At 42.0% G+C, this 27,704-nt stretch overlaps 1 protein-coding gene across 3 annotated transcripts in view; it reads left to right on the forward strand.

Moving 5' to 3' along the window:
- Nucleotides 1–17,162: 17,162 nt before the first annotated feature.
- The window catches only part of MTR (5-methyltetrahydrofolate-homocysteine methyltransferase), a 129,966-nt gene continuing 119,424 nt past the window's right edge, over nt 17,163–27,704 (forward strand). For all 3 annotated transcript variants that reach the window (XM_061624578.1, XM_061624576.1, XM_061624579.1), the window contains exons 1-2: nt 17,163–17,306; nt 21,127–21,338. In XM_061624578.1, the coding sequence (XP_061480562.1) occupies nt 17,252–17,306; nt 21,127–21,338 (267 nt within the window). In that variant the 5' untranslated portion in view covers nt 17,163–17,251. The remainder of the gene's footprint in view (nt 17,307–21,126; nt 21,339–27,704) is intronic.

The raw sequence follows: 27,704 nt of genomic DNA on the forward strand, positions 1-27,704 counted from the left end.
AGCATAGGGGTCACCAACCTTTGAGGGGCTGGGGACACATTTAGAAAAACTGTCATGGGCACCACAAACTACCTATTTCACAGAAGAAAAACTGGTTATGCTCACAGACCCTCACTGCGAATTGGGCAATACCCCTCTACTACTGCCAAACAAATAAAACAATCAGGAAATCCCCCCCTCCCAAAAATAGGCAACTCCCTCTAAACCAAACAGGAAGAGAACAGAAAGCAAAAACAAAAAAAAACTAGGAGGAGTAGGTGGCTTGGTAGGTGCCAAGGGAGGTGTCTGGGGGCCACACAGAAAAATGCAAGCACGCCAGACTTTTTAAAAACAAAACAATGTAAGTGTAGAGATCGACAATTATCAGCAGAAAATTCTTCACATGACTCGAGTAACAAACAAAATGTTTCCAGTTTGTCCTCAGTATACCATCTCTGAGAAATGTTAAGGGGAAAGGGTTTAGTAGCTGCTGGGAAGACAGTATGTGTGTCAGATATACTGTTACCGGCAAGCAGGGTCAGTTCTAAAGGGTGGCCAGGTGCGGCAAGGGCCCCTGGAGCTATGGGGCCCCCTGAGGGGCCCCTCCACTCCCCTTCTGCGATCTGCAGCAGGAGCCACGGATCACAGGACAGGAGCTTCCGAGCTGCCCACCATCCCCCCACTTAACCTACCTTTCTCTCTGCTGTTTTTTGCAGTGCACGCATTACTGCCATCAACTAAGATAGTGGCAGAGGCTTCAGCCCCTTACGGAAACCTCGGCTGCCATCTTGATTGATGGTGACCTGCGCGTGCAGTGCGCACAGCCTCAAAGAACAGCAGAGAAAGGTAGGTGAAGCAGGGGGATGGCAAGTGGCTCGGAAGCTCCTGTCCTGTGATCCAGGGGAGTGGAAGGTCCTGGGGCAGGCTGGTGCCCAAGGCCCCCGGCATGTCTGGAGCTGGCCCTGCCGGCAAGACTACCCCATTGCCAATATATGCATAGGGTTGAGGGTTCTTGCTTTCTCCCTCCCCCCGTATCTACACAGAGTCCTTGTATGTCGAACATTAGGTCACCTAATAGCAGTTGTCTAGTGTTGGTGGAGAATAGAATAGAGGAGACCCCACTCGAGAATTCTTGAGTTTTGGGAGGTACCAGAAATGTTCTATTTGGGAGTCAGATTTCACACAGCGGAACAGTCTTTATAATATATACTATTTATTCATATCTAGCACACTACAGCTAATCAAATGCATTCTAGGTGGCCTTAGCCATCATTGCAGAATCAGAAAAATGGAAATATATTTATCACCATAAAAGAAATTGCTGGATATCCATTTAACATCAAAGTGTAAAACTCTGAAGGCACATCTTAATTAAAACAAGTAACAATAATAGTTGAAGGACTGAGTTAAACTGTAAGTCATATCACAGAGCCAAAGGACATAGGAATACATAGCATGATACATCACCTATCAGATATTATGGATGGCATAGATGGATAGTTCTTTCTTAGATTCCCCCCCCACTCTAGCAGAACTGAGAGGTCCTGAGCGCTATGAAACCTGGCTTTTTATACACTTTATTTTCTATAGGAAGGCTTGTTCCCGTGGTCTTCTCTCATGAATTCATTCCCACAGATTTGTCATGAACATACTCATGGGACAGTCTTTCAAACAAACATCTTTCCATTCTCATAGGTACCTGCCTCATAAACATCTTCTAGGATATGTTCTAAGATATTAATATCCATTCATAGGTGAATTGGCCAGGTTACTGCCGGCTGTTCAGAAAATTCTATTAAGGTATTTTCCTGTTCTCTTCATTACAGTATTTACATTCTAACTCAGACTTGTTTGTTTGGATCTACTATCTTGGCTATATGCCTAGACTTTCTGGAGGGAAGGAATGGGAGAAAAGCTTGTATTTTTTAAATGCTTTTTTTCCAACTCTGAAGGGGGGCAATTTCAAACTACTCCTGTATCACCGTTGGCCCTTGCACCTACAGCAAACTTTATACACTAATTCAATAAGTCTTAAGCATCTTCTAAGGCAGCCTTTCCCAACTAGCAGGCCACCAGATGTTGTTGGACCACAACTCCCATCTTTCCTGACCATTGGCAATGCTGGCTGAGGCTGATGGGAGTTGTGGTCCAACTACATCTGGTGGCCCACTAGTTGGGAAAGGCTGTTCTAAGGTAATCTAAGCATACAGAAATGATTTCAGCACATTATATGCATACTTTAAAACATTGTCTGGATCTTCCTATTACAATACTAAATTCAAAAATGACATGTCTATTATTCTGTTTAGGTTACAACTTTACCAGCGTGTTGGGTATGCAATCAATAGCAAATGCTAAGTGTTTCATAACTGCCCTATACTGAGGGCTTATTCACAGTTGACAACTATCCCCACATGAGTGCCTGGCAGAATGTGCTGGGCCACTTCTGGGCTCCCAGCAGGGCAATGTTCATGCAGAGGTGTGATATGTATAAACTGGCCCTACCACACATGTGACCACTGTAATGTCAAACAAACAAACACACACACACACACACACACACAAACCAGCTGGAGTCATACAAAACATGTATATATCCCCATGTAAAGGTGTCAGTAGAGGTGAAGGAGAAATTCAATTTGGTTTGCATTTAAAGCCAAATCAAAATTGCATTTTCTGAAACAAGCTGAGCAACATAGCCATCCTTCAAAATTTGCATATATTTGAATTTTGCAATGCAGTTGTCCAATTGATATTTACAAAAATGCATGTATTAGGGGGAAATGTGAATAGAAATGAATATATTAGTGAAAAATAACATACAAAATGCATTATATTAGGAGAAATTGCTTGCAAAAGTGTATATTAGTCAAAACTGCATATAAAATACATTCGTGAGATGTTTGCACTAAAATGCTTATTTTAATTTTGCAAATTGATGTAAAAATGTGAACTGTATTTAAGATTGGAAAAATGACAAACTGAGACAACCAAAATTGATAGATCTTTCCATCCCTAGGCACCAGTTTACACAAATTTAGCTTCCATGAGAGCATTGCGTAGTGACAGACCCACCAGCATCTGTTCCCTAATGGCTGTTACTATGTGAGTTACAATAATCACTGCAGTGTGTGTGAAACTAAGATCTGCTTTGGGACAAGAGACTGCATGCAGACATGGGTGGGTTATTACAACGCACCTTGGAAAGGACTCAGGAACGGTCTTCAACACCTGCATTTAGTGTTACTGGTCTCCACTGATGTTTGTCCTTCATTGCAAAGGAATATTTGGAGTCCTACAGAATGAATAGTTTGTATGTTAGAGTCCATTATTGACATAAAGCTCAGTTTGATTGCAGGTGTAAAATCAGTATCTTTAAGCCGATTTGCCCAAGTTCAAATAACCATGAATGCTTGGGCATGTTAAGACAAAGGCAGTTCAGTCTCTTTTAATTATCATAATAGTGAGCCAATGTTGTGGGTTTTCAAGAAAATTTTGAATTGGAAACATTCCAGTTCAAATCAGGGTAATTTGCATTAAAATTAGTTTGCCTAAGACAGTTTTCTAATATCCTCAAGAGTGATTAATTTAGGATTTTTATTTTACTTGCATTGAGTAAACAAAGCTAAAAACTTTGAAACTGCAAAGCTTGTGAAAGATCGTATTTGCCACTAGGATCCACTCATTGTTACTAATGAACTTATGAAATAGAACGTTTTCCATACAAAAACAAAGCACTGGAAAATGTTCCATCCCGCATCATTGTAGTGAGCTACACAGAGGGTTGCTCCAAAAACTAGGATGTCTTGTCTTGAAAAAGCAGCCCTCCTGAAGGCTGTATTGTCTTTTTTTTTTTTTCAATAATTTTTATTCAGATTTTCATAAAACATACAAGACAAAATCATAAAACATTCAAAGACAAAAAACAAAATCAAAAATAGTTAAACAAAAAGAAAAAAAGAAAAAAAAAACAAAAATAAAAAATAAAGAGTAAAATATTGACTTCCCATTTGTCAAAGATCAAATCAGTTATAAGTCTATAATATATAACAATCCTGTCTCTTAAGTCATATTATAAAATCACTTTCCTCCAGTAGTTATCTTACTTAATCATCAAATCTCATAAACATTACTTTATTCTTTCCACAAAAAGTCAAAGAGAGGTTTCAATTCTTTAAGAAATATATCTATCAATTTTTTTTTCCAGATAAGCATATCGATTAATCCATCTCATTACTAATTATGATAATCTTATTGTCATAACCATAGTCAAAATAAACATTTCAATTAATCCATCACATCAGAATCTGTTAGGTTCAATAATTTCAGTAGCCATTGTTCTATTATCTCTATTAGTTCCATTTTCCATCTTCCATCTTCAGTAGTCTTGTTAAGTCCAGTAATTTCAATATCCAATCTTCCATTATCAGTATTCCATAATAATCTTGCTGTCAAAGCCATAGTCATATAGTAAGAGTCTGATGGGGATTACCTCTATCCCAAATATTTTCTTGCCATCCATTCTGAATAGGTTGCTGAAATACTGCTGTAAAATCATATCTCTGTTCTTTTTTTCAAAATACACTGGGTCATCTCTTAAAAGTTTTTCCATTGTCACATGGCTGCAGTTAATTCCATAGATTTTCTCTATATTGGGCTCCATCACATCATTCCAGTCCAGAAGATTATCCATGCCATTGATAACTTTATCTCTAGAATCTTCATTCATTTCTTCAGAGATAACATTGAGTTCCAAACAATAGATTTTATTTCTAAAGTCCATAGACTCCAAATCTTGTTCCTGTTCCACGTTGGTTCCAATCTCCGGGATCTCCTCTCTCACAGGGACCCCTATTCCAGTCTCCAGGGTCACCTCTCTCACAGGGACCCCTGTTCCAATCTCCGGGGTCTCCTCTCTCACAGGGACCCCTTCCAGGGTCACCTCTCTCACAGGGACCCTTATATCTTTAATCTCCTGCTTCATTTTACTCAATTCAATTTTCATTATCTCAATCTCATCCATTATTTTCTGAAACATAGTTATTTCCAGATTTTCAGCCACTTTCTTAATTGCCATTTTAAAAGAAAAATATAGGAAAACCACTTCTTATTTCAGCAACAATTGGGTTAATACTCCAAACTTGGTGACATCACAGTATAAACATAGCAGACAGCCTTATCTCTCCAATAGTTAAGTAAACAAAATGCAGTTCCCAGGATCGAAACAATTAATGGCAATCGTCAAGAAACAGATTCGTCAAAATAAAATAGACCAAAAAGAGAGTAGTCTCAAAACAGTATAATATTTTTCAAAATAAAAATCTGGAATAGAAATCCCTCTTCTGTGTATATCTTTAGAATGCAAATCCAGGACAGCTTTTTGCAACAAAAACAGAGATAAGCTATTAATTAGTGCGTAGCAGAGAGAAGTTATGGCTCCCCAGTGAGATGTCAAAAACTGATCAATCTGGCAAATCTCTTTTAAACAGCAACAATTTAAGTCAAGTAAAAGAAAAATATAGAAAGAAGGGTGCTTGCCTGTTAGTGCGTTCTCTCTTAGAAGATAAGGTGAACGTTCGCTTTATCAGATAGAGCTTGCTGTTAAAAATCCGTCCCACCTTCGTCGGCTGGACCTCGTCCCATAAATTAATGAGATCTGGTCGTCACAACAAAAATAGGCTTTGAGGTTAATCTCTTCGTTTCTCCCTACCCGGGAGAAGTTTAATCAGTCAAAAAAAAAAGAAAAAACTGACTGATATATCTGAATAAGCTTCTTTTGAGGCAGGAGCCCGTCTCAAAAGCAGGCACAGGCTAAGTCACCCTTCCCGGAAGTCCTGAAGGCTGTATTGTCAACCTGATTTTCTGTTTTCCATTTATTTGTTCTATTTATTACAATTATTTATATCCCACCTTTCAGGATATAAATCCTTCCAAGGCAACCTACAATTATGTATTTTTAAAACGCAATGTTAAAAATGCAATTGTAACATAATAAAAAGTAACAAGAATACTTCCCCCAGGGCAGTTGAGAGTAGATCACCCAGTGGGGGGAGGGGGAAGTCCAACTAGAGCATGCCCTCAGGTGGTATTTGCCTGCTTCCCTCTATCTCCTGGAATCCGTCCCACAAGATGGTCGATCCACCCAGCATCCCCATGTGAGAGTAACAAGCCTGCCAGCATCAACAGAAAATGGCCTTTGACAAATTATTTCTGATCCATGAAGGAGATTTCAAGTCCCCAAAGAAGATTGCTGGGCAAATTTATTTATTGCATTTATACGCTACCTTTCCTCCAAGAAGCTCAAGGTGGCCTACATGTTTCTCCCCTCTTCATTTTATACTCACAACAACCCTGAGAGGCATTAACTGGCCCAAGGTCACCCAGTGAGCTTCACGGCAAAGTGGGGATTTGAACCGTGGTCTCCCAGACCCTAGTCTGACACTCTAACCACTTTGCCACACTAGACATTTGGACAAGACACACAAAACACTTTTAACACAGAGATTTAATGCTGCACTCCCTCTTGCAGCATGTTCATCATCTTGCTGTGTTTCACATATTTTTAAGCATAAAACTGCGGAAGAGGCCGGCAAACACATTTCCCCTGACGTTTTAACTTGCCTGGGGAGTTAATATTTGCAGAGGAAAATCAGACGGCAGGAGACGGAGGCTTAACCCAGTCTGCCGCATGCTGATTCTCTCTCCCCCCCCCCCGTAAGCTTTATCCCTCTCATCTAGACTTACAGGGGAGGGATTGCAGAGGAGAATTAGCTAGTGAGGAAAATATGCAGTTCCTCCTGCATTTCTAATCTTTCTGGCCCTGATATTTATTTCTGATATATATTTTAAGATTGCGATTTTATTGCATTTTACCCTGTAAGATGCCTGCAGAGGGTGAGATAGGAAGCTGCCTTGTATCGAGTCAGATCCTTGGCCCATTTAGCTCAGTACTGTCTACACTGACTGGCAGTAGCTCTCTAGGATTTTAGACAGGGAGTCTCTCCCAGCCCTACCTGGAGATGCCAGGGATCGAATCTGAGACCTGCACGCAAAGCAGATGCTCTACCACTGAGCTATGGCCCTTCCTCAAAGGAGGCCTAAAAATATTTTTAAACAAATAAATAACATTTTTGGCTAATTAGGTACAATTTCTTCTAGAATCTAAACAAATAGGAAACCTTCAACTTTTACGAAAAAACAACCTTCAACTATCATCTGAGGTCTCCTGTTGCATATCCTTTTCCTTTTTAGATTTATATGGATTCGTAGATGAATAATCTTTGGTTACCATTTGCCAATATAATTTAGAATGATTTTCTTGGCATTTAAACTTAGCCAGTACTTCAACCTTAGTTAAGTGTCTGAAAATAGGGTTCATTCTTTTCCGTATCATCAAAGGCCCAAACTTGCAAATACTAGTAAAAAGACACACACATTTTTTAATTATTATAATATGGTATCATTATTATAAACATCAGTGTAACAGCCTTATTTACATCAACCCAATGAGTGAAATCTCCCAACAGCTGATCAAGAGGTATTCCTTTCACAACAGCTTCCAAATAAATGCAGTTACCAGTGACAAATGTGACATCATTCATTGGTTACAAAGCCATTCTAATTTCTAAATCCATTCTGAAATTGACCATTTCAATTTTGTAAAAATGACTGTCAACAATGATATAGCTAGCTGGACTAGAACAGGGCAGTACATATGTTTTTAATACCCAGAGACTTTTTTCTGTGTCACATGAAAGTAGGAATCTGAGATTCACTTTTATAGGATTTCAACAAACTTGTCAACTTTCAGCTCTCTACCAAGAAAGGTCTTGTTCATCCAAATAAGTAATTTCATACTATTATGGTTAACAGACAAGTTAACCAAAATCACAATGCAAGTTCATAGTGAAGACAGGAACACAAAAGTTTTACATGGTAGAGCAAAAACTCATCAATTTGCTACTCAGACAATTGCACCCTTCTAGCAAGCCTAATTAACTTATGAAGAGTTTGTGGTGATTTAATTTAAAACATGAGTAAGAGGCAAGCTTGGGTTGGCATGCACCTTATGACAGACATAAACAGAGGGCATAAACAGAGTTAGGCCATTACTTTAAATCAGGGATGTGGAATTCATGGCTGGGGGCCAAAAAAGGCCCTCCAGTTCTCTTAATCTGGCCCGCAGAACTTTCCGCAGGACACACAATCTTCTTAAGCTGCATTCCTTACCAGCCCTACTTTGAACCTTCCTTGAGTTTTTTTGTCTAGCTGGAACGTGACCTTGAACTCCAGTAACGTTTCTTTCTTGCTCGGATAGAGGACAACGAAGCTGTATTAGTGTGAAGAAACTATGTTTACTGTATAAAGGTAAAATTCATGTTTGTTGCTCTGCCCGCTTTGCCCTGGACACCACTGGCAAATGGCCCCATGAAGATGTCCCAATAGGAATGTGGCACTCTTGAGCTGAAACAGGTTCTGCACCCTTACTTTAATTTAACATAGTTTAAGCTGTATTATGGTTTAAATGTGAATGTACAGCATGCTCACTCACACTGCTGAAAGAGCAGCCCAGCACTTTGGTCCACTCCCACTCTTGCTAGGAAACAAGGCATGATTTGGCTTAGCATTATGTCCAAACCCAGGCTCATGGTTTATTTGGAGAAACAACCATGAGCCCAGGTTCAGACATAATGCTAAGCTAAACCTGTTGGAATTTTGAGATACATTGAAACATAAGGTTTATTACTATAAAGAAATAAAGTCATACATGCCGTTGCAGCCATTGTTGAGCCATGAGGCTTGTACTCACAGGCACTATCTCTGACTGACTAGAAAGGAAGAGGAGGAAGTAAAGCTGAGTAACAAAACAAGTAGTTTAAAGAGGGAATCAGTGAAGGAAGAATAGGTTTCCATTCTGTCTATTCCCCCCACCCTCAGTTCAGGTTACTTGTTACATGCATTGGTGCTTTACTCCCAACAAGACTATGGCTCTTTTCCTGGCAGTGTGGCACCAACAGAGCAGGGGAGGGGCAAAGTGCCCACCATTTCAGCAACATGAACCAGCACATATGAATGAGGCCTTGTGATGCCCCTGTATTTTGATAACTGTAAATATAGTAAGTGCGGGTTTATTAAAGTATACATGGTAAGTGGATTGAGTGAGAGGGGGGAGTACATGGGCTAGAATGCTGGAGAATGCTGTATGATGATTGGCTGAGCGTTTGAGTGGCTGAAGGTATAAATGAGAGGATGACAGTTGAGGGTCGGTTTTTGTGTGTTGGAGTTGGTTGTGGGTTGGATTATATTTGGCTGGTATTGAGGCAGATTATATATGACTAGAAACATAAAGAGGAACACAATATATGAAACCATACGCTTGTTAAATATACCTTAAGTAATCTTGTTATTTCCTGGTGTTTATAAATAAGTATTTTCTTGGTTTACCAAAAGCCTGATCCTTGGCTGGGGCTTTCACAGACCAGAAGGGTGGGCAGGGTAATTACCAAGGTGGAGAAACAGTATCGAATGGTGGCAGCGGTGAAGAGATAGTGTATCATCAAGTATCCAGGGCAACCCAGGGCTGTATGCTTTATTGGCACAAAGTTACGGGTTGTGGCCTGCAAGTGCACCCAGACACAAAGTAACAATAAGCCAGAAGGCAACAAAGGCAAAGTCCCCAGGCAATATTGTGAAACAGGGAGTGGCTGGTGGTGCTGCCTAGCAGTGGGATCTTGCGAGATCTGTGCTAGAGCTGGTGAGAGAACAAATAAAAACCAGGATCCTGACTGGAGGGACCTGACAGGTGGTGGTCTGAGGTGGGATCCTCACAGGCCTTACTAACCCAATGTCACAGGTAGATTGTACCAGGGGTAACATAAGAACATATATATTGCCAGTTTTGAGCCTCACCAAGTCAACACTCTGTCTGTGCAGCTGCCGCAAGGTGATGTCCCTCTGACCATGATGGCACTATTGATTCACCACGGCTAACTACAAACATCTGGTAATAAGAAATATGTGGTATATTGTATTAAGGGTAGTATGTTTGGCTATCAGGGCTCAAAGAGCTTAATTTCTAAGAAAGAACCCTCCCAACAAGATAGAAATCCCTCCCCCTGCATTAGATGACTGAGCTGCCTGCAGTGATTAACAAGGGGTTCACTTCAGCCTCAGTGGTGTGGGAGCCAAAGCAGTGCCACTTCTTTATGCACTGCTAGTTAATGGGTGAAGCCCACACTGTGGCTTTTTATACCAGTACTAACCCAAGGTTCCTCAGGGTTATTTATTTAATGTGATAGTCACCTAACACAGGGCTGTCTCCAGGCAGCTTGCAGTCAAGTTTAAAAACTTTTCATATTCCATCAAAAATGCCCATGTGAAGACAAAAGTCAGTGTTGGTGCCAGCCAGGGGTCACTTGGGAGAGCATTACCCAGTATGTTCTCTCCTCCCATGTAGTTCAGGGTTTCTCACATTTCCCTGGTGACACAAGAAGAGAAGGTGCAACTGACGTAACATTATACAGCCACAAGAGTGGTTGTATACTATAGCCAGTGTGGATTTATTGCATTCTGCAATGTTAAATTCAAAACACCCCCATGCCATTCTGATGCTTCCCATAAACTAATTTCAAAACAAAACATTACAGAACTTATAGTCCTGAACTCAGAAACGCTTGCTTAACAACTATGAGTGTTTTCATGGTGATACACAAAACAGTCAGAGAGAACTGAGAGTTCAAATTCTAAAAAGAGAGAAAAATAAACAGACCCTTTTGACTTTTTTGTCAGACTTCTCATAATTTGTTGAAATTAATTAAAAATCAGCCGTGTTCACTGAGTGCGTGTAATCCTGTTACTCGCCTTGCCCCATACTCTGACCTTCATCTTCTGCAGTTTAAAAGTTTTAAAAAATGCCTGGCTGATTTTTAATTAATTTAAGAAATTTCACATCGAACTCCATGATAAGGTTAGGCATGCTCAGTAACCAAGTGTCAGGGTTCTAAACGCGACACTCACAGCTGCTGGGCTTGGCTAATCAGGGGAGCACACCCACACCAGACTTTATTTCACTTTAGACAGTCATGGCTTTCCCCAAAGAATCCTGGGAAGTGTAGTTTGTGAAGGGTGCTGAGAGGAGACTCCTATTCCACTGACAGAGGTCCAGTGGCAAGAGTGATTTAACAGTCAGCTGATCCGATTGAAGCTTTGTGAGGGGAACAGGGCATCTCCTAGCAACTCTCAGCATCCTTCACTAATTACACTTCCTAGGATTCTTTGGGAGAAGCCATGACTGTCTAAAGTGAAATAAAGGTCTGGTGAGGATGTGGCCAGGGACAGCTTTGGTTTAAATTTGGGTGGGAGGCTACATGTGCCTGCTGTAGAATAAAAAGGTGGGGGAACCCTGAAAGAATGATACTGTTCACAATGGTTTCCTTTAGGAAAAGAAAGGGGCTTCCCCTCTGCCCAGTGCCCACCCACCCACCCACCCACGCAATCTCCTCTCCTCCCCTCCCCCTCTCCTCCCCTCCCCCTCTCCTCCCCTCCCCCTCTCCTCCCCTCCCCCTCTCCTCCCTGCCCCTTCTCCAGGTCAGCTTCACCTACCCTAAGCATGATTGCACAGAAATCCCACTGAACTCAAAAACTTTGCAAACTATCAAACCCACACTCCCTTCTCCTCCCTCCTATCTCCTCCCTCTTGCCCCCTCCCTTCCCATCCCCTTCTTCCCCTCCCTTCCCATCCCCTTCTTCCCCTCCCCTTCCATGGTCATGTTTTATCAATCTTAAGCATGATTGCATGGGAGTAAATACCAATGAACTCAATAAGCATGCAAATGATCAAACCTGCCCTCTCCCTCCCATCCCCTCTTTCCCCTCCCCCCTCATGGTCAGTTTTACCCAGAGCTTGGAAGTAACTAGTTACAAGTAACGAATTACTTGTAATTTATTACTTTTTTGAGTAACGAGAGGGTAACTTCATTACATTTTGCTGGTAACAGAATGAGTAGTAACTTCATTACTTTTGAGGAGTAATTGTAATGTTTCCAGCATTACTTTTGCACATTACTTGGGGGGGGGAGCAGGGTATGTCTTCTGCTCCTCTGATTTGTGAATAAAAATCATGTGCTTCAAATTGGGCTTCTGTGCAGCATTGCTCTTCCTTCATGCTCTATGGGTGCTTAGGAGGCAACAAGGGAGGAGGTGGAGAGCGAGCCGGGGTGAAGGAAACAATTATTTAAAAATTGACAGGAGTGGAAGGAGAAAAGAACTGGAAGCAATGCATATATACAAAATATGTGTGTTGGGGTATCATCATTGCTGGGGGTGGGGTGGGGTGGGGTGAGGGGATGTGAGATTCTGTTATGCCATTCTGTTAATCTTATGGATAAAACAAAATTCTACTACCCTCTCTCTATGTGTGCTTATTGTTAATGTTGTTTTAGGCTACTTAGATGTGCAGCAGCCAAGGCCAGCACCTTGTAGACATTTTTTTAAAAAAAGTAACTAAAATGTAATTGTAGCAATTACTTTTGAGTAAAAGCAAAGTAATCAGTTACTTTCAGAGCAATTGTAGTTGTAACGGTAATTACTACTTTTTGGGGGCCATGTAACTGTAACTGTAATTTATTACTTTTTAAAATAATCCATTTCAATCGGGTTTTAGGCCCGGTTTTGGCACTGAGACAGCCTTGGTCGCCCTGTACGATGACCTATGTCGGGAAAGAGACAGAGGGAGTGTAACTCTGTTGATTCTCCTTGATCTCTCAGCGGTTTTTGATACCATTGACCATGGTATCCTTCTGGGGAGGCTCGCGGAGTTGGGAGTTGGAGGTACTGCTTGGCAGTGGTTCCGCTCCTACTTGGCGGGTTGTCTCCAGAAGGTAGTGCTTGGGGAACATTGCTCGACACCGCGGGCTCTCCAATGTGGGGTCCCGCAGGGGTCAGTTTTGTCCCCCCTGCTTTTTAATATCTACATGAAGCCGTTGGGAGAGGTCATCAGGAGTTTTGGAGTGCGTTGTCATCAGTATGCTGATGACACGCAGCTCTACTTCTCCTTTTCATCTTCTTCAGGTGAGGCTGTCAATTTGCTGAACCGTTGCCTGGCCGCGACAATGGACTGGATGAGAGTTAACAAACTGAAGCTCAATCCAGACAAGACTGAGATGCTGTTGGTGGACGGGTTCTCTGATCGGATGGTGGATATATACCCTGTCCTGGATGGGGTTACACTCCCCCTAAAGGACCGGGTTCGTAGTCTGGGAGTCTTTTTAGACTCTTCCCTCTCACTTGAGGCTCAAGTAGCCTCGGTGGTTAGGAATGCGTTTTACCAACTTCGGTTGGTAGCCCAGCTACGTCCCTATTTGAGTAAAGAGGACCTTACATCAGTGGTACATGCTCTGGTAACCTCACGTTTGGATTACTGTAATGCGCTTTACGTAGGGCTACCTTTGAAGACAGTTCGGAAGCTACAACTAGTGCAAAATGTGGCGGCCAGATTGCTGACAAGGACCAAGCGGTCCGAGCATATAACACCTGTTCTGGCCAGCTTGCACTGGTTGCCAATATGTTTCCGGGCTAGATTCAAAGTGTTGGTATTAACCTATAAAGCCTTATACGGTGCGGGACCACGATACCTTGCGGAACGCCTCTTCCGATATGAACCGGCCCGTGCACTACGTTCTGCTACGAAGGCCCTCCTCCGGGTTCCAACTCACAGGGAGGCCCGGAGGGTGATGACAAGATCTAGGGCCTTCTCAGTGGTGGCCCCCGAACTATGGAACAGTCTCCCCAAGGAAGTACGCCTGGCGCCGACTCTGCTCTCCTTCCGGCGCCAGGTCAAAACCTTCCTATTCTCTGAAGCATTTTAAGTTACACTGATTTACTTTTTAAAATGTTTATTGTATTGGATTGATGATTGTATTTTAGTATTATTTTGTTATTCATTGTATTTTTATGCTATTTTATGTTCACCGCCCAGAGAGCTATTGCTAGTCGGGCGGTATATAAATTTAATAAATAAATAAATAAAATAAATAAAAGTAATCTTCCAAGCTCTGGTTTTACCTATCCTAACCATGATTGCATAGGAATAAATCCCATTGAACTCAATAAGCATGCAAATGATCAGATCTGCCTTTCCCCTCCTTCCCCTCTCTTCTCCCTTCCTCCTCCACTCCCCTCTTCCTTTTCCCACCTCCCCTGCCCACTCCAGGCCTCCCTCCTTCCCCCCCCCGGTCAGTTTTACCTATGCTAAGCATGACTTCACAGGAGTAAATCCCACTGAACTCATTAAACATGCAAATGATCAAACCTGCCCTTCTCCTCCCCTCCCCTCCTGCCTGCTCCCCTCCCCTCCTCCCCTCTGCCTTTCCACCCCTCCTCCTCCCCTCCCCATCCCCTGTGGTCTATTTCACCTATCCTAAGCATGATTGCAGAGGAGTAAATCCCACTGAACTCAATAAGCATGCAAATAATCAATCCATTCTCAGCAAACTTGCACAGAATCCCCTTTCTTACCTCCCGGATTAAAAAGCAGGGAAATTCACTAAGAGGCAAAAAACCTTGCGGTTTAAGAACCTACCTATAGCCAACAGATATTTCTATCAAACTTTAAAAAGCAGGGAAATTGGGCAGCTATAGTGAATGCACCAGGGGAACAGGAGACCTGACCTCCTCTCTGAGATATTGGACTGCCCTACAAATTTGTCAAAATGCAAATGCCATTTGGGTTGGTCTTTCACAGTCCAATCCACTTCCTGTGTAGCTTGGAAGAATTTGGTAATGCCTCTGAGCATATGGCGAGTGGTGGCAATACCTGCAATCAGGCCAAATAATAGAAAGACGTGCTGTGCTGACCTTGTTTTAGTAGGGAGGAAGCAACATTACTGAGACAGTTAGAATCATAGAATCATATAGCTGATATAGTTCAGATGGTCACTTTAAATATGTCTGATTTACTTTGCAATTTTAGTGAAGTTTCCTAAAGGAAATCATTTTCTTTTGCTTCCTTCATTTCTGTGAATATGTGAAGTACAGCAACACTTTGCAAAATTTACACTAAAAAGCTCCACACATAATTTACACTAAAAAAGCTCCAGGAATAATGGCACTGATTATTCTGCATAATAGTCTCCACTGGACATCAGGAGTGTCTCAGTTTGCACAAGATAAACCAGTGGGAGGTTAAATATATTCTAGCAAAATTCTAGGTGTGCTGTATGTTTTTAATTGACCACACCCACCTTTCCTTAAATGAAGTGGTTTAAACACAGCAGGCTGAAAACATGCATCTTGGGCAGGCCAAGTTTGTTTTTTTCCCAACAGCTAGAGTTATTGCTTAAGTAGCAACATATTGTAATCCATCTGATTTTACATCAAACTGCAGTTTCAGATTCAACTGTTAATGCACCCAAAATAGAAATAGAATATAACCTCCAGTTTGGACCACAAAAGGCTGTCTTCACCATCATATGACATTGACCTATAAAAACGCTCTGAAATTAATAAAAATAAATTTGACACAGATTTCTAGGATGAGTAATGAGGGAAATAAAATTTTCTAGATTAGATTTTCTATAGAAACAATAGTAATACGGGAAAGAAGCAAAGTAAGAACACCAACAAACATACAAACATGTAATTCTCCATCTTTGGAGATGGCAGGTGTTGCCACCACTCACCATTTGCTCAGAGGCACGTTACCAAATTCTTCCAAGCTACACAGGAAGTGGATTGGAGTGTGAAAGACCAATCCAAATTGTGTTTGCATTTTTACCAATTTGTAAGGCGGTACAATATCTGAGAGGAAGTCATATCTCCTGCTCCCCTGGTGCACTCACTATAGCTGTCCAATTTCCCCGTTTTAAAAGTTTGATAGAAATATTTGTGGGCTATAAGTATGTTCTTAAAGTGCAACGTTCTTTGCCTATTAGTGAATAACAACCCTGTTTAAGGGCAACACTGCACATACTAAGAGGCACCTCTGCCTTTTATTATGGCTTCATATGTTTCAGGGCAGATGCCTAGCACTGAAGAGAGAGTCCAATAGGGCATAGCCCTCTCAGTGGGATTCAGAGGTTATCCCCTAACTTTTCAGTTTTAATTTAAAAAGTAAAGTACCTCTATAGAATTTTCATTTGTGGAAACATAAAGGAAAATGTGCAGGCAGTATTCTACCCAGCTGCTGAGTAAGAAGCAACCAGGCTTCCCCCTTGTAGTGTTCTGCCCTGCCTATCAATCAACTTGTTGCTGCAGCATTAGGGAGCTGGCAAGGATAATTCTACAAATTCCTTCCTGGCCTAATTTTCCAGCAGTTAGTGCATGTAAGAAAAAAAAATGAAAAGGTTAAATAGATGGGTTGGAATACTGGACCACTGCAGTTCTCAGCCCAATAAAAGTTGTATATATATCCCCCCAAGTTTTAAAATGCTATATAAACAAAGGCTACAAAATTTATTATGGTATGAACTTTTGTAAGCCAGATCCTACAGGTCACAGCAAAATAGAAATGGAAATGGCCTGCCTTCAAGTCGATTCTGACTTATGGTGACCCTATGAATAGGGTTTTCGTGGTAAGCGGTGTTCAGAGGTGGTTTACCATTGTCTTCCAAGCCATTATATATTTGGTAGCCATAGGTGAAGGAACTCTTCGGGGGGGGGGGGCTATGAGCCAAACTAAACGGAAACGACTGAGTCCTCTCTACATTTCAGCTTGCCTTGCCCCGATTTAGATAGGGCAGCCTTTTAATGAAAATTCCTCTCAACGTGTAAGTTTTCCCTGTTGGAGCAAATCGTGGATTTTAACTGGAAAATGTATGTCCCCATTCCCCGCGGCTCCTATTCCGGTGCTTTTTTACAAAAAATGCAGAAAGTGGAGATTCGATCGTGAAGTTCTGCCGTCTAACACACTTTGGTCCTGGGATCTGTCCCTAAACCATCTGAAAAAGGATTCCTACATGATATTGCTATAAACACTAGACGTTTGGGGAAAGGGGCATATTTAATAGAGAGAGAAAAAGGAAACAAATAAATGCCCATCAAGTAGCCTGAAAATATGTAGACAAACGATCTGCTGAGACTGTTGCAGCTTGCCGATTACGTAACTCAGATCGGTGTGGACGAAAACAATATGATGAATGATGGAAGTTAAGCTAGGTTAATATGAGTCTGCGCGCCCGGATGACGCGCAGGCGCGCTCTCTGCCCTGCCTACGGCCTTTCTAGCCAGCGAATTGGGGTTCTCCCATTACGATATTGCAAAGCGAGCGCTGAACAGAATGTCGCCTACGATCCACGAGTTGGCTGAGCAGCCTAGTAGCCAGCAGTCGAACGGTGCGTGTTCCCGGGAGCCGCTTGTGAGGTCACAATGGCTTGGAACCTTCAAAGATTCTGGCTGTGTTCTTTCCCGGTTTGGGGAATTGGAGAGCGTGTGGTTCGCTACAGCTTGTGTCCCTAGACGCTTTGTTTGCGTTTTCTTTCATCCCTTGTTTGCGGGGGAATCGCTAAAGCAAAGTTCATAATGTGCGGGGGGGGGTATTAAAATGAGCGTAGGTTGTCTGTTCAACACAAACTCAGTACTTCTGATTTTGTTTTTGTACTTGGCTGTAAATGCTTGTTAGAAGTTCATATCTTAAAAAGTTGAAGGCGAGAGTGAAGTTCAGAAGATTTGCAAAAATAATTAATGATAATCCGATTTCGGTGAGGACTGTGTACAGAATAAAATGGAAATGGACTGCCTTCAAGTCGATCCCGACTTATAGCTACCCTATGAATAAGAAAGCTTAATTCTTTTCCCGAGTTATGCTTACTAGTTTTTCGCATCTCTCTTTCGTTTAGTAGCTGTAGTGGTCGGCAGAAAGTGATGCAATAAAGCATGTTGGTTCAGAGGTTGGAAAAGTTACTTTTTTGAACTACAACTCCCATCAGCCCAATCCAGTGGCCATGCTGGCTGGGGCTGATGGGAGTTGTAGTTCAAAAATAACTTCCAAGCTCTGTTGGTTGAATAATATTTGATTATGCTGAACTCCACAATGGATAGTAGGAAATAAACAGATCTTCTTTAGTTGTCAGTATGAAATAAGGCACAATAACTTGACTTCTATATAGATCTGTGCCTTTCGCAATAGAAGACACATCAACATACTTTTGGGGACCCACGTGTAACATCTCTGACTTACTTTTGTTTTCCCTGGAGGAAAACATGCAGGTCTACTTCACAGATGTCTTCGTTTGACATGTCTTGGGTTTTGAAAGTGAACTTTACCAGATAGTATTTTAAAGAAACTTTAGACACTAGGCACAGGGAATACAGATTTGCAAGACTAGCAGAATTTTTAAAAAAATTAATTTTAACGTCTTAGCATTCATAGGCCATAGTTATGTAAATATTTTGGTGTGCTCATATCTACCACTAAATCTGTAGATGCCTAAAAGAGTAAAATGAAACAGGCTTGCAAATACAGAAATTGGCACTTGAGTGTAATTGCGGAGATATACATTTGAGGATGAAAATTAGCACTTTACTGAAGGGTATACAAATATCTGCTGTGTGTATGTTTACTCAGAAGTCACCCTCACTGAGTTTAGCAGTATCTAATCTCAAGGAAGTGTGAGTAGGATTACAGCCTTTATGGTTTGTTTTATTCTCTATATAGATGAGAGTTCACTCTTTTTAAATTTTGTCTGTTGAAGTGTTCCAAATAACTCAAAACCCTGTATGCTATTGAACTCAACCAAGGTTAGAACCAGCAAAAGTTGCAACCTTTTCTCATTTTGCAACCTTTTAAATGTATTTGTTTAGAGCTTCTTTTTTTATGGAGGAATGTGGCGTGGACATATCTGATTCCTTCATGCCACAGCTAAGAAGCCCTTTCTTGTCTCTTGCTAAAGGAAGGGCCAATATGAGCAGTCCTGCCTGGGCTGAGCTAAATTACAATATTGATGCTAGGTTCTGTGCCATGACATGCCTCTTTGTTAGGAGCTGGTGAAATCCCTGTATAGATACTCTTATCATTCTCTTAGGTCAACATGGAACACAATGTCCAAAGGATTTTTCTTCTAGATGCAGTGTAAAGCTATGTACTCCAGTTTGGGTATGGAAATGGTCCTTGGAACATGGGTTTCTAAGCTTCTGTTTTACCTCACTGACATTGGTAGGACTTCAGAATAAACACTGTTAAGACAGAGCTATCTATGATTGCTCTTGTGGAGTGACCTAATCTCTTGTCATTGGCTCAATGAGAAACTCATTTAATTTTTAGAGGGAATGTTGTAGATTGAAAATCGGGAGGGGGGTTGGTGTTGTGTAACTTCTTACCAGTGTTGGCAATTTATCTAAATTTTGAGAGAAAACATGTGGGATAAAGATTGAATATATTATTTTGGACAACAGAAGACTTATGTAACTTTAAAGTTGACAATGAGGACATTGAACTTGCCAAGGATTATCTGTACCTTGACACAGTCATTAACCAAAATGGAGACAATAGTCAAGAAATCAGAAGAAGGCTAGGACTGGGGAGGGTAGCTGTAAGAGAAATAGAAAAAGTCCTCAAATGCAAAGATGTATCACTGAACACTAAAGTCAGGATCATTCAAACCATGGTATTCCCAATTTCCAGGTATGGATGTGAAACATGGACAGTGAAAAAAGATAAGAGAAAAATAAACTCATTTGCAGTGCGGTGTTGGAGAGCTTTGCGGATACCATGGTCCGCGAAAAAGACAAATAATTGGGTGTTAGAACAAATTAAACCAGAACTATCACTAGAAGCTAAAATGATAAAACTGAGGTTATCATACTTTGGACACATAATGAGAAGACACAATTGACTAGAAAAGACAATAATGCTGGGGAAAACAGAAGGGAGTAGAAAAAGAGGAAGGCCAAACAAGAGATGGATTGATTCCATAAAGGAAGCCACAGATCTGAACTTACAAGATCTGAAGAGGGAAGTTTATAACAGATGCTATTAGAGGTCGCTGATTCATAGGGTCGCCATAAGTCGTAATTGACTTGAAGGCACATAACAATAGCATATTATTTTGTGCATTGGTACCTAAACTTTTATTTACATTGTGAACTATTGTACTTGTCTGCTTGTCCTTTATGGACCACCATGTTTAATTATGATATAGTCTTTATATGGGAGGCTGCTTAAAGTCTTCAAAACAAAAGACATCTACTGCATTTTGATGTACCTGTGCTTGAAGGGACAGACAGAAATGAATCAGGAAGTGTTGCTAAGTAGCAGGTGGAAAATGGAAATGGACTACCTTCAAGTCAATTCTGACTTAAGGCGACCCTATGAATAGGGTTGTCATGGTGAGTGATATTCAGTGGGGGTTTACCAGTGCCTTCCTCTGAGGCTGAGAGGCAGTGACTGGCCCAAGGTCACCCAGTGAGCTTCATGGCTGTGTGGGGATTCGAACTCTGGTCTCCCAGGTTGTAGTCCAACACCTTAACCACTACACCACACTGGGTCTTAGGTGCTGTTAAATTTGTTCATTCCTCGTCAATAAAAGCACTGCTAAAAATGCCTACCTGCTAATTAGAAACTCGTACCCTTTTTCCCCACCTCATGGGTGATATCCAGTGTTAGTCATACTTGTAGTAAACCCATTGAAATCTGTGGGAAATTTAAGCAACGGGTCCACTTTGTATATGACTAACATTGAATATTGCCCCATGTATTCAGTACAAATGGAAATGGACTGCCTTCAAGTCGATTCCGACTTATGGCGACCCTATGAATAGGGTTCTCATGGTAAGCGGTATTCAGAGGTGGTTTACCATTGCCTTCGTCTGAGGCTGAGAGGCAGTGACTGGCCCAAGGTCACCCAGTGAGGTTCACGGCTCTGTGAGGGTTCAAACCCTGGTCTCCCAGGTCGTAGTCCAACACTCTTAACCACTACACCACACTGGCTCTCTGTATTCAGTAGAGCTTCATTGAAATCAAAGTAATCTAAATCTTCAGGATGGTGTGAATATAGGAAGCTTCATATTACTGTTAAGTTAGGAGCTGTTTTTACTTCTTGCTGTATAGTACACTTTTGGTCTTTATGCATAATTCTTTAAAGGGTAGATGATGTTTGCAGTGAGTATGTTGATTGTTTTAAATACATATTTCTCACTCAACTCTATTCCTAACAGCTACCAAGAAAAACCTGAAAGATGAAATTGAATTGGTTTTGCGGGAACGCATTATGGTTTTGGATGGAGGCATGGGAACCATGATCCAGCAATGTAACTTGACAGAAGAAGAATTTCGAAGTCAAGAATTTAAGGATCATCTGAAACCACTAAAGGGAAATAATGACTTGTTGAGCATAACTCAGCCTGACATAATCTACAAAATTCACAAGGTCAGTATAGCTTATTTTATGAGGATTTCACTAGAAGGAATATGTTCATCATTTTGAAGCATATTACAGTTTTTGAGAGTCATATGAAGATGATTTAGACTATAATAATTATTGTGGATACTTTTGCTCAGAAGTGTTCTGTGGATCAAGGTGTATATAGAAATCATTCCTGGATGTGTTACATATTTTCTGCTAGACTAATAGAAACTTTTTATAGGTTGTTAACATTCACATCCTGCTGCAATGGATTGCAAAACCTTTATAAGTTTGAATGGACCTGGATTGCACCTATATTACAGAATTGTTTTACTGATATGCAAATGGAATTTGGATTGGTTGCTAAATTGTTATTTTAACTTTATTAGCCATCTTGTACCCTGAAACAGCAGTAAAGAATTATAAGCATATTTAAATTTCATTCCTTGTTCACCCTGTCAGACATCCCAGCTCTATTTGTGATTCTTTGGAGCAGGGGTCGTCAACCATTTTGGACCAGTGGGCACATTTTTAATTTTGTGCCCTGAGGATGCCAGTCACAAAATGGCTGCCATGGGGCATGGCATAACACAAAATGGCTTCCGTGGAGGGCATGATATAACAAAAAATTAGAGAGTACAGTGATGCTGCCTCCCCCACCCATATGTTTACCACTGGAAGTTGGCTATCTTCTGCTGGGCATGATTGTGAAGATAAAGGCACAAGGTACCCTGTATTCCCCAATGCCAATCATAAATCAAAGCCTAGACTGCCATCCTGTTCCCACTTACATGGGAGTAAGCTACATTAAACACAAAGATGTCTGAAGTTGGCATATATACTACTGTATATATACTGATTATATAGTGAATGTTAATGAGTGCCTGGACATCAGTCCCTGCATAGCAGAAGACATTCCTAGGCTTCTTTTCAAAGTTTTTACATTTTTTATTTGCCATTTGGGGAGGGGATTCTTTAACATCCATCCACACTTATTGTGTAGTAAAGTGGTTTCCGAACTTTTTTTCCTCCATGGACCACTTGAAAATTGCTGAGAGTCTTGGTGGACTACTTAATGATTTATCTGCCTGTTGTAGCAATTATAATGTGCTGTAAAAGATGCTGTACAATTATTTTATTGTATCTTTATGGACACTCTGTGAACCGCCTGAATCAACTTATGGACTACTGGTGGTTCACAGGCTACAATTTGGGAACCCCTGGTGTTGTGGTATTTCCAGATAATAACTTCTAGGGAATAATACATTGTCTGAGGCAAACTCACCACAGGAAAAATGGTCCTGGTTGCTAGGAAAAAAAGAAGGGCAAACTACAGAGATTGCAAGGACTACTGGGAAATAAGACAGAAGCAGGAAAAGTGCACTTAAGGGGAGGGGGAAAACAGAAGATCTTTAGGACTCCAGGGATTCCTATTGCTTGGGGTCCAAGCAACTCACTTATCAGTCACAGCTCTGACTTCACTCATTGGCTAAAAACTCTGACAGACGGGAGCAGCCAAGCTGCCTCATTTCACAGGAATTGCTTAGAAGAGTGTCTGTACCATTTGCTTAATAACTTTCTTTCTAAGAGGACTAGAGTCTTACTCTTTTTTAAAAAAATGAAGGCTCAGGGTTTGGGACCCCTACCTGGAGACACGAGTGAATGTCTTCACAGACTGCAAGGCTCCTGCAAGCACTGGGTTTGGGAGAAATGACATACCATCACACCCTCTAATAGTGAATTCAGATAATGAGCTAACAGCTTTTTAACCAAATGACCACTGAAAAAGAAGAGGGAGAAAGGGATTGTTATGCTTGGGGGAGCTCTGAAGTTTGCAGAAGTATTATTATTATTTATTATTACTCTTTATTTTTACCCCGCCCTTTTTCCAAAACTGGAACTCAGGGCGGCTTACAAATAGGTAAAAAACATACAAAAATATACAATTAAAATAGAATTAAACTATTCGTAACATTAAAACCATGAAACATATACTTAAGATACTAAGACAATTTAAAACATTAAGAATAGGACCATAGAACAATACAACAGACCATATGAGGTCCTATCTTAAACATCTTCTAGTCCAAAAGCCTGTCAGAATAAAAAAGTCTTTGCCTGCTGACGGAAGGATAGCAAGGAAGGGGCCATTCGTGCTTCCCTAGGAAGAGAGTTCCAGAACCTGGGGGCAGCCACCAAGAAGGCCCTATCTCGCGTCCCCACCAGTCGCGCTTGCGAAGGTGTTGGGACTGAGAGAAGGGCCTCTCCTGAGGATCTCAATGCCTGGGCAGGCTCATATGGGGAGATACGGTCTGACAAATAGCCTGGACCTGGGCCGTATAGAGCTTTATAGGTCAAAACCAGCACTTTGAATTGTGACCGGAAACAAACTGGCAGCCAGTGGAGCTGTCGCAACAAGGGGGTTGTATGGTCCCTGTAACTGTAAAAAAAAAACTTTAGAAAAAAATACTTTTAAGGGGCAAATTACCTCCCAAACAGCCCAGTGAGGACTGAGCAGTCTCAGTGGCCAGGGAATGTAAAGTGATAGTTGGGGGCAGGAGGAATAGAACTTGCATCTGTTCTGCATGCAGAAGGTCCCAAGTTCAATCCTCAACATCTCCAGGTAGGACTGGGAGAGACTCCTTCCTGAAATCCTGGGCTCTAGAGCTGCTGCCAGTCACTGTAGACAATACTGAGCTATTTGGACCAGTGGTCCGACTTAGTATGTTCCTATTTTCCTAATTGTCTGTAATAATGAGCTCAAGTGGCAATTTCTTATCATTTTGGAAGTGAAATGAGATGCCCCCAAATAAGGAAATGGTTTCTCCATATTCCCAGGACCTAGGTATGCAGAAGTATAGAACGTTTTAAATTAAAAGAAAAATAAATAAAATAAATATGTGTATATGTTAAAGCCAAAGTGTCCCAGGTTGAGAATACAGAGATTAGAGTAACTCTTCTCATTGCCTGGTTTTATATTGAATGCCAAAGACAGAAACTCTTTTTGTTTGAGAGGTGGGGTGGGTGGTCAACATGCTGCTGCCCAGTTACAGCTAAGCTAAAATCCTAGACAAAATCCAACATTTTCTATAAGTATTGTTATTGTTGTTCTTCCTGACTCCTAACAGAGCAGAGCAGAGCAGAGGGAGCTGTCTCAGTTGATCTACAAGTGAGGACATATAAGCAAGCAAGCTTTCAGAGAGCGAGCAAAAAGAGTGAGTGAACAGGCAGAGCAAACAGGAGTTTGACAAAGGAGCTGTAGCGAGGAAAGGAAAAAGGCAAGAGGGCTCTGAAGCCATGTGCTCTAAGCCGTGTGCTCTGAAGGGCTCCATTGGAGGGGTGTGGCCTGATGGCTATTGGCGTAAGGGCGTGGTCTGAGAACTGCTGAGAGCAACAAGCAGCAGCTGTGTGTGCTGGGACTCTCATTCTGCTTCCTGACTCCTAACAGAGCAGAGCAAGCTGGCCCAGTTGACCTGCAGGTGAGGACATACAAGCAAGCCAGCTTTCAGAGAGCGAGCGAACAGAGCAAGCGAACAAGCACAGCAAACAGGAGTTTGACAAAGAAATTCGACAGGGGAGGTCAAGGGGGTGTCCATAAAAAAAACACCCAAACAAATTACTAATTCTCCTTGTACAGCGCACTGCATACTAGTGGGACTTTCAAGTTTACCCTGAAGTAGGACATGACAAAGCACAGGCCACTCCAAAACAAGTAGTTAGAAAGAAACAAAAGGTAGAAGAGAGTATGAACGGGAAGGATACTCCAGTGGTTGTGACCTGCAAGGTGTGTGCCATTTTTGTTTTCTTGCCTGAGAACAACATGGCGTACACCTGCAACAAGTGCAAGCTCGTGGCACTGTTGGAAGAAAAGGTGAGAGGCCTGGAATGGCGGGTGGCCACACAGAGGTCTATAAGAGAAGATGAAGAGTTCTTAGACAGAAAGCTGGAACAACAGCAGCAAAGAGATGTGGAGGTGGAGGAGCAACAGCATGTGGTAGCAGAAGAGGACACTGCTTTGGAGAGGAATAATGAAATGGAGGAAACTCTGGGAAAGGGTGACAGTTAGGAGCAGAAGAGCTAGAAGACAGCCTTCATCAGTGGAGCTATGGAACTGCTTTCAACCAGTCGAGGAAGAGACTGGAGGACAGCCTGTGGTGGAAGAATTACAGGAGTCTCCGTGCGACAACGAGCAAGAGGCTGAAGCTCAATCAAGGAGGGACAATGAAACCATACCCCACAACAAGAAGAGAAGAGTACTAGTAGTGGGAGACTCCCTACTGCGTGGGATCGAAACCCAAGTAGAATCATAGAATCATAGAGTTGGAAGGGGCCTTGTAGGCCATCGAGTCCAACCCCCTGCTCACAGCAGGAAATCCACAGCTAGAGCATCTCCCGCAGATAGCTGTCCAGCCTCTGCTTGAGGACATCCAGCGAAAGGGATCCCACCACCTCCCTAGGCAGTCGGTTCCATTGCCGAACTGCCCTTACTGTCAAGAAGTTCCTTCTAATGTCCAATCTGAATCTACGCTCCTGCAACTTAAAACCATTAGACCTAGTCCTACCCTCTGGGGCAGCAGAGAACAAATCTGTACCCTCCTCTATGTGACAGCCCTTCAGGTACTTAAAGAGTGTAATCATGTCGCCCCTCAGCCTTCTCTTCACCAGACTGAACATGCCAAGTTCCTTCAACCTTTCCTCATAAGACTTGTTCTCCATACCGGCTATCATCCTTGTCGCCCTCTTCTGAACCCGCTCTAACTTGTCCATATCTTTCTTAAAATGAGGCGCCCAGAACTGAACGCAGTATTCCAGATGAGGCCTGACTAATGCAGAATATAGTGGGACTATTACTTCCCTCGACCTGGAAACTATAGCTCTGTTCATGCATCCCAAAACCGCGTTTGCCTTTTTTGCTGCAGCATCACACTGCTGGGTCATGTTCAACTTGCGATCCACTACAATTCCAAGGTCCTTCTCACACGCACTACTGCTAAGCCGGGTATTTCCCATCCTGTAATGTATGCTCAGTATGCTGAGAAGATCCGTGTACTCGCCAGGTATGCTGTCTACCAGGAGGACGGATTAGAGATGTGATGGAAGGGTTGCCATCACTCATCAAGCCCATTGACAGATATCCCTTTCTCCTCATCCATGTGGGAACAAATGACACTGCCAAACGGAGCTATGAAGAAATCACATCAGACTTTGAAGCTCTGGGAAGGAAACTCAAGGACTTTGGGGACCAGATAGTTTTTTCATCCATCCTTCCAGTACTTAGAAGAGGAGTAGAAAGGGAAAGAAAAATACTCTGTGTGAATGAATGGCTACGAAGGTGGTGCAGACGTGAGAGATTTGGATTCTGGGACCATGGGCTATGGTTCCTGGAAGATAGACTGCTGGCAAGTGATGGGTTGCATCTCACCAGGACTGGGAAGAATGTGTTTGGCCACAGCATGGAGAAGTTCATCAGGAGGGCTTTAAACTGAATCCTAAAGGGGAGGGAGACGTAAGCTTGGTGGTAACGACTGATGAAGGCTTATGCACAGTAGCGGGACCAAAGAGATCTGCTCTAATAGGGCCCAGTAACAGGGAGAAAAAACCTGACCCCTTCTGGACTTTTTTCTGTCAGAGTTCTCATAATCTGTTGAAATTCATTAAAAATCAACCATGTTCATAGAGTACCTGTACTCCTGTTACTGACCTTGCCCCATACTCTGACCTTCATCTTCTGCAGTTTAAAAGTTAAAAAAAAAAGCCTGGCTTATATTCTAATTAATTTAAGAAATTTTGGCTTGAACTCAATGACAATGTCGGGCATGCTCAGTAAGAACCAACTGTCAGTGTTCTAAAAGCCAGACTCCCAGCTGCTTGGCTAATCAGAGGGCCACACCCACACCAGACTTTGATTTCACTTGAGACAGTCATGGCTTCCCCCAAAGAATCCTGGGAAGCATAGTTTGTGAAGGGTGCTGAGAGGAGACTCCTATTCCCCTGACAGAGCTCCAGTGGTCAGAGTGGTTTAACAGTCAGCTGCTCTGATTGAAGCGCTGTGAGGGGAACAGGGCATCTCCTAGCAACTCTCAGCACCCTTCACTAACTACACTTCCCAGGATTCTTTGGGAGAAGCCATGACTGTCTAACGTGAAATAAAGGTCTGGTGAGGATGTGGCCAGGGACAGCTTTGGTTTAAATTTGGGTGGGAGGTTACATGTGCCTGCTGTAGAATAAAAAGGTGGGGGAAACCCTGAAAAAGAATGATACTGTTCAATGGTTTCCTTTAGGAAAAGAAAGGGGCTTCCCCTCTGCCCAGTGCCCACCCACCTAATCTCTTCCCCCTCCCCTCCCCTCCCCAGGACAGTTTAACCTATCCTAAACATAGTTGCACAGAAA

Source organism: Rhineura floridana, chromosome 4 (assembly GCF_030035675.1).
Source record: "Rhineura floridana isolate rRhiFlo1 chromosome 4, rRhiFlo1.hap2, whole genome shotgun sequence".
Classification (NCBI taxonomy): Eukaryota; Metazoa; Chordata; class Lepidosauria; order Squamata; family Rhineuridae; genus Rhineura; species Rhineura floridana.